An 11,363-nucleotide genomic window follows, 5' to 3' on the forward strand; every position below is an offset into this window, starting at 1 on the left:
TCCACGCCAGGATTCAGAGAGGTAGATCAACCCTGGACCCTCTGGCTCCATCTCCAGAGGGTGAAACTCTGTTCTCCCAGCCAGGGGCACAGCCCCCGCCTCCCCCCCCCCCAGCAAGAGCAGCACAAGGCACCCTGAAATCACTGAGCTCCCTTGCCAACTTCCACCCACAAGCATCCTCAGTGGGGAGCTGCCATTCCAGGCAGGTGTCTCAGGGAGGGAGAGGAGAGGGGCTGAGGAGGTGGGGCTGAGAGCCAGGACACAGCACCCCCAGCAGTGGGTCTCCTAGAAGTGGGGGACCCCTTCCTCTGGGCCGGTGAGCAGGGTGCAGCATTCTGCAGAAGCCTGTTCCATTTTCCAGTATGAAGGGGAGGCTGCTGGAGAGGGGGAAAGGCGGGGCTTATGGTGAAACTGGGTCAAGATGGCCTCGGAGTGGGGGTGTGGTGGTGGGAGCCAGCAGCTGCGGGATACAGACACAGAGGGCGACCAGCTCTGGGGCGTGGGGCTGTGGAGTGGGCACAGTGGGGAGCAGCATGGACTCCAGGGACAAATCTAGGCAGATTCCACCAGGTTCTTCAGGCAGCACCCCCTGCCATAAGGTCCAGGGCTGGGGGGACTGAGTTCTGCCTGAGCTCCGGTGTCAGAGGCCCAGTGCCAGCACACATGCTGGGGTGGGGGGAGGCTCATGCTCCTAGGTCTCTGTCCCTAGACAGACTTGAGCATTAAAACAACTGAATCTGAGACAGTATGGTAGGAGAAGGCGGGAGGGGGTGGGCACACAAGCCCCCCCCCACAACAGCCCCCACCATCCATAGACTCGCTGTTGGTACCCCACATCCCTCCTACCCCAGCACAAAATCAGTCATTTATTCTCATTGTCGTTGTTAGGAGGCAAAAAAAAAAATACAGTTACAAGAAATTGTTTTCCAAACAGAGGTTAAATATGAGCTGGAAAGTGTAAAAAAAGGCAGAGGAATGTCACTTTACAAATCATTAAGTTAAACAAGTCGACAAAACCAAAAGCCAAAGAACCAAGCCCGCCCCGCACTAAGCCTCTCTCCTTGTGCAACTCTGCAAAATGAGAACAGAAAATGAGGTGGGCCGGGCGAGGCTGCGGGGGCCTGGGGGGCTCTGGCACCTGTGGGCAGCCGTGGCCCAACTGAGGCTGGAGGCACTGGAGGGGGGACACTCCCCGAGGATTCTGCGGGGGGGCCGGGAAGTGGAAGCATACAGGAAGTGGGCAGGGCCATCAGGCTGGTCCCTGCGGGGTGCCAGCGCCTCCTCCAGATCTAACCTGCCCCCCCCCCAGCCTGCCTGTCTCCTCTCAGGCTTCCGCTCTCCCCCCCACCGCCATACCCCCCAGTCCTGATAGGCCCCTGCAGCATCAAATGGTTGATTTTAGTCTTTGCTTAAATTAAAAAATTAAAATATATATACATATATATACTGTACACACAGGACAGTAACAGAAGAGTGTTGAAAAGGGAAGTGGGGACCAGGGAAGAGGGAAGGGTGGGGCCTGGGGGGCAGCAGGTGGTGGAGGGTGGGGGGGCTGGGAATGGGTGAAGGGGAGAGCAGTTTATCTTACAATAAAAACAGTAGTTCAAACCTCAGCAGAACAGGGTTGGGGAACCAGAGGACCCCTCCCCACCCGCGTGAGAGTGAGGAGGGGAGGGGAAGGGAAGGGAAAAGGAAGAGTAGGGTGGGGAGGCTGCGGAGTGGAGTTCAGCTTCAGGTCTGGAGGACACCAGTCGAGGGGCCAAGGTCTCAGCTTCTCCGAGACTTTGAGTGCTGAATAAGCCACTGTAGGGTGATGTCTGGCAGGGAGAACAGAAGAGAAGGTTCTAGGTTTCCAACCAGGATCCTCTCCAAAGGCATCAGAAGCTTGGAGCTGCTGAACTCCAGAGGAGGTGGGGGTGGGGCACGGAGCTGGGGGTGTTTCTGCTGCTGGTGGGAATGTGAAGCCCAGGGAGGAGACACCAGCCTAGACCACACTCCACCGGGGCTAACGTCACAGTCTGGGATCCTGGTGTGCCTGTCCCCCAGAATGTCATTGGGGTGGAGTGGGGGTGAAGTGTGGGGGGAACCTTTAAGAGCCATAGCACCAGAAATGCCTTCCTCCTCCGCTCCCTGCCCTTGGGGACTTCCCGGAATGCTACCACCCCCTCTCCCAGCCCACGCACCAATGTTGTCCTTTTCTTTGCAGGAGATGGAGTAGCAGCAGATCTCTCGGTCCTGGATGGCGGACAGATTCCTGGGGGGGCGGGGGAGGGACCACAGTGGAAGCTGCAGAGGCTAGGACTGCACAGCAGATCTGGGTCTGTGAGGCCTGGGCCCCCACAAACACAAGAGGTGCAACAGGGAGGGCTAAGTCCTGGGGAGGTGGGCTCTGCTGCCCCCATGTGGTGAGTGTGAGAGCAGCAGCGGGCCTCTGGCACCAGGGAGATGTGGGCGAGGGCGGAAGTGCAGAGAAGCAAAACTCACATTTTCTCGATCAGCTCCTTCTCGTCCAGTGCTCCCGGGAGGTCTCGCTTGTTGCCCAGGACCAAGACCTACAGGGAAGGGAAGAAGGAGAAGGATGAGGTCTGGGGTGTAGCCAGGCAGCAATCTGCAGCCCTCCTTTCCCCTCCCCTGCTTCCTGCCCTGTGACCCCTGCACCCCCATCCCCTCCCTCCTTCAGGATGCTGACCGGGATGCCCTGCAGCTGTGGTTTGTCCAGAAGGTTGTGCAGCTCATTCTTGGAGGCCTCGATCTTCTCCTGGTCTGCGGCATCCACCATGTACCTGAGGAGGCAGGGGGTGAGGGAGAGAGAGACAGACAGGCTGAGACAGGCTGAGAGCAGGGAGAAGAGGAGGAACCTGCATCCAGCTTGGTCACCTGTAGGTCTGGACCTGACCTGAATCCAGGGGGAGAAGCTAGTGGGGTGCAGGGTCTGCTGTCCCACGCTGGATGGAGCAGCTGCAGCTTTGGAGGCGAAACTCGGGTCCTGTGGCATTAGCCTTATGTCCCTCCCCAGAGTGAAACACTTATGTTTTCCCAGGAATACCAGATAAACTGGAGTGAAAATGGCACAAAGAAAGGATGGAGGAGATGTGCAGTAGCCGAGCACTGGGTTTCCTTTTATATTTATTAATTCCCTTTTGTTGCCCTTGTTTTTGTTGCTGTTATTATTGTTGTCGTCATTGTTGGATAGGACAGGGAGAAATGGGGAGAGGAGGGGAAGACAGAGAAGGGGAGAGGAAGATAGACAACCGCAGACCTGCTTCACTGCTTGTGAAGCGACTCCCCTGCAGGTGGGGAGCCAGGGGCTCGAACCGGGATCCTTGCGCCGGTCCTTGCCTACACCACGAATCCACTGCTCCTGGAGGCCATTTTTCCCACTTTGCTGCCATTGTTGTTGCCCTTGTTGTTGTTGTTGTTCTTATTGCTGTTGTTGTTGTTGAATAGGACAGAGAGAAATGGAGAGAGGAGGGGAAGACAGAGAGAGGGGGAGAGAAAGACAGACACCTGCAGACCTGCTTCACTGCTTGTGAAGCGACTCCCCTGCAGGTGGGGAGCCGGGGGATTGAACCGGGATCCTTACACTGGTCCTTGCGCTTTGCGCCCCCTGTGCTTAACAGGCTGCACTACAGCCCAGCTCTCACACTGGACTTTCATGTGGGTGGTGCTCTCTCTGGTCAATATAATCTAACAAACATTATACAAATAAAAGGTGAAGCAAGCCCTAAAAGATTTTGTTGAAAATCATTTTTAAGTAAATCAGGGTAGGAGACCTGAGGAGACAGAATAATGGTTCTGCAAAAAGCTCTTACTCATGCCCGAGGCTCCAATGACCTAGGTTCAACCTCCAGCACCACAGTAAGCAAGAGATGAACAGTATTCTGGTTGTGTGTGCGTGTGTCCTATCATAAATTGAAATGTGTATATATATATATATATATATATATATATATATATATATATACCTATATTCAGTTTAAAAAATAAATTAAAATTTTACTTAAAAAAACAAGGGAGGGGCAGGCTGGTGGTACACCCAATTGAGTATGCCCATTACCATGTGCAAGGACCCGTTTCAAGCCTCTGCTCCCCACTTGTAGAGGGACGCCTCTACAAGTAGTGGTGAAGCCAGTCTGCAGGTGTCCGTCTCTCTCCCTCCCCATCTCCTCTCAATTTCTCTCTGTCCTACTTAATAAAAACAGAAAAAAACAAAAATGGCCACTAAGAGTGGTGGATTTCTGGTGCCAGCACTGAACCCCAGAGATAATCAAGGTGGCAATAAAAAGAAAGAACAAAAAAGAAAGGAAAAGGGTGGGTGCACTGGAGGGTAAGTGTCCTCCCTGTGAGCATGAAGACTCGTTTAATTCCTGGCATCAAGTGTGCCAGAGTGACGCGCTGGTTCTCTCTCTCTTGTACTCAATAATACTAAACCATAAACTACTATTTTTACTTTCTTTCTTTTGAAAAATATTTTATTTAGTTTGGCTAGACACAGAAATTGAGAAGGAAGGGGAAGATGGGAGGGAGAAAGACACCTGCAGCGCTGCTTCAACACTTGTGAAGCTTCTCCTCTGCAGGTGGGGTCTAGGGGCCTGAACCTGGGTCCCTGTGCATGGTAACATGTGCACTCAACCATGTATACCACCACTCTGCTCCCTCAAAAGATATTTTACTAAAAAATTAAAGATCAGGTTAGAACAATGAAAACCGAAGCTGTCTCTTGTTGGCTTCATATACAGAAGATAAATGTTTACCAAAGCAAAAGAGTGCACCTTTGAAATCACACAAAATCCAGGCTGGTGAGGGATGGGGGGCTCTGGGGGAGGCGGGGACAGGACACGGAAGAAGGCGCAGGTGGTTCGGGCTGGCTGAGGCCCTGAGTCTTGAAGACGCCCTGGACACCTGGAGCGGTTGTGCGCCATGACTCTAACCCAACCCCACCCTGAGGTCGGGCAGAAGCAGGTGGGGCCCCACACTTACACGATAGCACTCACTCCTCGGCAGTAGCGCTCCCACATGCTGCGGAAACGGGGCTGTCCCCCGATGTCCCAGAGCTGAGGGAAAAAGCCAGGCAGCCTCAGCACTGGGCAGGCAGCCCCTCCTCCCCTGCCCCTGCCATGGTTCCCAAGCCTCCCTCCTCTCCCCCCAGCTGGTGCCCCCACGCCACATTCACCTTGATGGTGACATTCCCTTTGGTGATTTTGCGCATGTTGAAGCCCACGGTGGGGATCATGTCCTCGTTGAACTGTCCTGACTGGGGGAAGTGGCAGAAGGGGAAAAGGGTTTGAGAAAAACAGGGACTGGGAGGGGACTGTTGGCAGACTGCATGCCTTGCACACTGAGGCCCTGGGTTCAATTCCCAGCACCATATAGGAGCCCCAAGGACAGACAGCTGGAACTCCACAGATGGTGACGTGCTTTAGTCTGTTTCTCACATAGATATTTAAATACTCCACCCCCCCTTTCTTCCCTCTACTAGGACCGAGAAATTGAGAGGGGAGGGGGAGATAGAGAGAAAGACAGACAGACATCTGAAGATCTGCTTCAGGTTGTCTGTGATGCTCCCCTCACTGCAGGTGGGGAGCAGGGGGCTTCAACCAGATTCTCGAGCAGTGTAATGTATATGCTCAAACAGGTGAGCCACTGCCTGGCCCTCTACAAATATTTAAATACTTTTTAAAAGAGACATAAGGAACAGGACCCAAACACCCCCCCCCCTTGCCGGCAGCTATAGACCCAATGGCTGTGACAATGACAGACAGCAAGGCCAGGCCAGAGCTTCTCAGGTAAGCCCCCATGCCACTCCTGCCCTCTTCTTACCCTCTCCTGTGAACTACTGTCTCCCCCAGACAAAAACAAAGCCTCAGCCTAACTAAGGGAGGGAAACTGTCCAGTATCAGTGAGAGCCTGTGGGATAACTCAGAGCTGACCATAATTCCATTGCTCACAACACACCTTCAATTCTAATACCTTTCACTTCTCCCCCCTGAGCTGTCTCCAGTACCTCTATTTTTCCCAAGTGGGTCTCATATCAGGGACAGACCAAACTCCCTTTAAGGTCATTTTCGGGCCCACTGGTGGAACAAGGCTGTTCATGGCAGGTGCAGGCTGAAGGAAGGAGATGGGGGGTTCTGCTCAGCCTGGGGGGTGACACCTGGCACGTGGGCCCTTTTCTTCTACCAGGTGGCATGAGGCACCTGTCTTAGGTCAGGGGCAGAGAGTTTCCTATTCAGTGTATAATTCTGCACAGAGACCCCTGGGGTCGCAGCTCAAAGGGCTTCCCTTTTAATTTTTCTTTTCTTTTCTTAAAATCTTTTTATTTGTTTTTATTTATTTATTTTCCCTTTTGTTGCCCCTTTTTTATTGTTGTTGTAGTTATGTTGTTATTGATGTCATCGTTGATAGATAAGACAGAGAGTAATGGAGAGAGGAGATGAAGACCGAGAGGAGAAGAGAAAGATAGACACCTGCAGACCTGCTTCACCACTTATGAAGTGACTCCCCTGCAGGTGGGGAGCCGGGGGCTCGAACCGGGATCCTTACACCGGTCCTTGTGCTTTGCTCCATGCGCTTAACCTGCTGCACTACCATCCAACTCCATTTTAATTTTCTCAAGAATTCACCCAAACACATTCACCAAGGCTTTGGAGGATGTCTAAGGACTGATAGCCACCATGTGGCTAAACAAGGGTCTCTAACCTGGAAGCCACAGAAAGACGGTCTCCAGAGTCTGCCTAAACCCTCTCCCTGAAACAGTGCTGCTAGGGAGGGCCTGTGTGGTTTTGAGTGTGTGTACCTTCCTCCCATGCAATGGTCTCTAATTTCTATCAGACGGCAAAGGGGCCCAGGAGCTCCAAAAAGTCTGGAGTCACTGAGGAAGAGGAAGCATTCACAGGGAGGACACTTCTCTTCTGTTGAGCAGGGAGAGGCATAGGTAGAAGGTGGGGTTGTCACTCCATCCCCATCTTGTTGACTGAGAACTTCAAATCAAGGATAAGCATCTTTGCTTGTCATTCAGCGTGGGGTAAGACACACAGGCCTCAGGGTCTCCCGCTGTGAAATGGAGAGAAGGCTTTGGTTTTCCCAAGACTGGCTGATAAGGTTCACCAAGTGCTTTGGACTATTGGGGGGAGGGTGGGCACTGCTCAGTAGCACCTGGGACACCCACAGGCTCCCAAGGACATGAAAAACCCAGGCTGGAGGAAGGTGACCTCGGTGAATTAGGGGTGCTAAGAGGGCTTAGGGGAGCCAGGTCCCCAGCACCCATATTTCTAGCTCTGTACCCATGTAAAGCAGATGCCAGGCTGTGACTTCACTTCCCTGTTGACACCCCCATCTCACAAGCTCTTCCTCACTCAGGGTGGCAGCATCCTCCCACCATCTAGTCCAAGCTCCCGTCCCGAATTCAACCCCTTCTGCCCATTCCCTCTCTCAATCCCCCAAAGTTCTCTCAAATGAGTCAGAAATTAGCCTTCCTAGAACCTTTGCCCCTGAGCTCCCCCCAAACTAGCTCCTCCATTTAAAGTCATTTAAATGTTTGAAAACGGCCCTCTTGCCTTCAGACAAAGCAATGACCTTTCTAGCATCACAACTTTTTTTAAATTATTCTTTTTAAAATAATATTTATTTATTTATTCCCTTTTGTTGCCCTTGTTGTTTTATTGTTGTAGTTATTATTGTTGTTGTCGTTGTTGGATAGGACAGAGAGAAATGGAGAGAGGAGGGGAAGACAGAGAGGAGGAAAGAAAGACAGACACCTGCAGACCTGCTTCACCGCCTGTGAAGCGACTCCCCTGCAGGTGGGGAGCTGAGGTTCGAACCGGGATCCTTATGCCGGTCCTTGTGCTTTGTGCCACCTGCGCTTAACCCGCTGCGCTACAACCCGACTCCCTTTTTTTTTTTTTTTTTAAAGAACTCAAGAGGTTGTTGGTTTTAGAAGCGATGAAGTCTCTCCCTCAGTTTTTCCCTGCTCACACTAGACTACTGGTAGCTCATTACACTGAACTCAAATCTGTTCACCGGCAGACCTCAAAGAGTGAATAGAAAAACAAATGAAGTGGCCCAGGAGGGGGTGTAGTGGATAAGGAGTTGAATTCTCAAGCATGAGGTCCCAGGTTCAATCCCAGGCATTGCATGTGCCAGAGGGATGTTCTGGTTTTCTCTCTCACCTCCTTTTCTAAACAAACAAACAAACAAACAAGAAAACAAAGGGGCCCAGGAGAAGGTGCAGAGTGAGTAGGACACTGAACTTGGAAGCATAAGGTCCTGAGTTCAATACCCAACATTCCATGTGCCAGAGTGATGCTCTAGCTCTCCCCCCTCCTATCTTGAGTTAATAAATAAATGGAATCTTTAAAGAAACAAGTATTACAGTGGCCAGGAAGATCATGCAGTAGATAAAGCATTGGATTCTCAAGCATGAATTCCTGAGTTCAGTCTCTGGCATCTCATGTACCAAAGTGAGGCTCCAAGTCTCTTCTCCTCTTTCACTATTACTAGCGAATAAATAAATAAGTCATCAACAACAAATGAATCCTTACAAACAATTCACACACACACACTTTTATATGCAGGGAAAACTGAGGTAAGCAGAGGCCAAACTAGCAGGCCAAGGTGGCTCAGAGTTCGAGCACAGGGCCCTTACTAGCTTCTTTTTGGAAGGTGCTCTGCTGTGTTCTGGGTGAACAGAAAGAGCCTGAGAAAGGGGGCCCCTTGACACTCGAACTCCCACAGAAGCCCACGACTGGTGGCTTTTCTGGAGAAGCTAAAAAGGGAAACTGAACTTGCCAGTTGAAATGGCAAATTTAATGTCAAAAGGCGGGGTTGGGGAAGGGAGCTTTCTCTGTACCTCCCGGAAGCTCTAGCTCTGAGCCCTGCCTTGTGGAATTTAAGAGTTCTGGCTTCTGCTCCTGAATGCCCCAGCACCCCACTTCCTGGCTGTGTGCAGCTGGTCTCTGATGCTCCAGGAAATGGGAAATGGGACCCATCTGGGTGCAGGAGCGCAGAGGCAGGATTTCCAGGAACTAGGGGTGTCACCTAGGCCAGGCCAAATGGGTGGCAGAGATGAATTACTCCTCTTGGCCGTATGGAGAGACATCACCTGGAAGAAGACACCAAACCAGCCCAGGGCTTCACAGCTGGACAGCAGTCAGTTGGGGTTCCTGCCCCCGGAAGAAAGTACCCAAAGCAGTCTAAGCAGGGGGTGTCTGAGTTCCGGCCTCAGCCTGTGCAGACAGCGGCCGGGCTGCACAGTGATCTGGGGAAGCACACACTGGAGACCCACCCCAGACCCCTGCCTGATGGGTGAGGAGCCAGGAGCTGCTGGTGAAAGGGGCAGAGGTCACCAGCTCAGCAGCTGCTGGTAAGGAAGTGGTGACCAGACATGTGACTGTGCATACTCCCCCCTCCCCCCCAGCAGCTCCCTTTACCTCTCTGGTATGGCCTGGGGGTTGTTTGAACCTGCTGCGGGGTCCCCGGCTCTGGGTACACAGGCTGGCAGTTGGAGGTGCCTAGGCCTGTCAGTCATGCATTTCTGCTGATCACCTCAGCATCAGCGGTCAATATCCCACCAAATCATGATTCTGGGAAGGCTGGGTTTGGGGACTGACAGCCAGGTCCCTGGACAGTCCCCAAGCCTGGGGATCGCGGGGAGGGGTGGGGGGGACTGGCGGCCCAGCTTGCTCAGAAATGCAGACTGCAGCCATTACTGCAGCCTCAGCTACACACACCCAGGGAGCTCATCCCCCCCTTTTTTGTTTTTTTGAGACCAAGATTTTAACTCTTTCCCCACCACTCCCCTGGTCCTCAGTGACTTACAATTGCCACCCCTTCCCCCGCCTCGACTATTCAGGGCCCTTGGTGCCACTCTGTCCCTTGTCCCTGGCGCGGGCAGTGTCCCTCCAACTCAACCTCTGGGCTCAGCCCCTCCTCCTCCTGCTCCTGCAACTTCTAAGCCAGGCGGCGACTCCCAAGCCCCCATGTGCGCCCCCTCCCCGACCCCGCTAGCGGGTCGGCGGCTGGGCGAGGTTCCCGGAGAGGAGGAGCCTGGGCTGGAGCCAAGGGCCTCAGCTGATCGCAGCGGCCCCGGGGGACACATCCCTCCCCCACGCACCCCGCAGCCAGGCCTCCTCCTCCTGCAGCGCGGGCCGAGACCCTCTGGGCGGGGCGCGGCCGGCGGACCCCCTTCCATCCCGAGGCCGAGCCTCTGCACGCGGCCTGGGGAGGCCCTGCACTTTCGTCCCGTCATGCGCCCCCGCTAGCGGCCAGGGGGAGGCCGTCTCGCGGGCAGCGGTTCCCTTCTGCCTCGTGACCCCCTCGGTGCCGCCGGTCCCGGGGCGCCGGCCTTGCCCCCCCAGGTCCCCCAGTCTTCCCCGTAGCCCCCTTCCCCGCCGTGCTAGGCCCCAGGCGCCGCCGCGCTCCCCGTCGCCGCGCCCTCCGCCTGGCAGCGACCCGGCCGAGTAGGGCTGCGGGGCAGGGCGGGGGTCGTACCGCGATCACGTTGACGAAGGTGGTCTTGCCCGAGTACTGCAGCCCCACCAACGTGAGCTCCATCTCCTCCTTCCAGAACAGGGCCTTGAACCAGTCCAGCAGCTTGTTGAACAAAGCGATCATGGTGGCGGCCGCGGCCCCGCCCGTGCCGGCTCCCCGCCGCCCTGCTGGCCTCGCGCTGCGGCCCGAGCGGCCCCTCCCGGTGCGGCGGCTCCCGCGGCTCCTCGGTGCGGGCGGAGGCTGAGGGCGGGCGGCCGACGACGCGCTGCCCCAGCCGCTCGCTCGCTCGCTCGCCCGCCGATGGGTGTGGCCTCGGCGACGCCGCCCCTCCGCGCGGCCCAGCCGGCCTGCTCGCACCCGCGCGCGCGCCCCGCCTCGCCCCTGCAGGCCCGCGCCGGGGTCGGGGGCGTAGGGGCCGTGGGCTGGGGCGCAGGTGACCCCCTCGCCTCCAGGGACGCTGGGCAGTCCGCCACCGAGCCTCTGCGCACCCCGAGCCGGGCTGCTGCGCCCTGGCTGGCGACTCTTCCCACGGGGTGGTGGCCCAGCGGAGGGCGAGGTCCCAGTGACGCTAGGGAGCTCCGGGGACGGGGGAGGAGGGGAGACACCCCAATTCCAGGACCCGAGGACGAGACCCAGGGAGCGGCAGCAAATGGAGGCTTTTTTGTTCCGGAGTCCTGCAGCTCAGCCTCTACAGCCCCTCCCGCCTCTCCAGCGTGCTGGGTGGAGAGAGACACTCTGATGGGGGGGGGGGTGCTGACATCCCCACTCTAGTTTCTTTCTTGTTCAGGAAGCTCTGACCCAGAGTGAAATCGCTGTTTTGGGCTGATTTTCAGCAGCATCCTCAGACTGCAGACATTCGGATCCCGCCCAAGTTT

At 55.2% G+C, this 11,363-nt stretch overlaps 1 protein-coding gene across 1 annotated transcript; it reads right to left on the reverse strand.

The window, feature by feature from the left end:
* Positions 1 to 846: 846 nt before the first annotated feature.
* Positions 847 to 11,074, reverse strand: ARL8A (ADP ribosylation factor like GTPase 8A). The gene is made up of 7 exons (XM_007522092.3): positions 10,489 to 11,074; positions 5,174 to 5,254; positions 4,981 to 5,054; positions 2,690 to 2,783; positions 2,485 to 2,552; positions 2,184 to 2,254; positions 847 to 1,817 (listed from the first exon to the last, which is right to left on the reverse strand). The coding sequence occupies exons 1-7, from the start codon at positions 10,609 to 10,611 to the stop codon at positions 1,768 to 1,770; spliced, it is 561 nt and encodes a 186-aa protein (XP_007522154.1). The 5' UTR covers positions 10,612 to 11,074; the 3' UTR covers positions 847 to 1,767.
* Positions 11,075 to 11,363: the final 289 nt, after the last annotated feature.

Source organism: Erinaceus europaeus, chromosome 19 (assembly GCF_950295315.1).
Source record: "Erinaceus europaeus chromosome 19, mEriEur2.1, whole genome shotgun sequence".
NCBI classification, from domain to species: Eukaryota; Metazoa; Chordata; class Mammalia; order Eulipotyphla; family Erinaceidae; genus Erinaceus; species Erinaceus europaeus.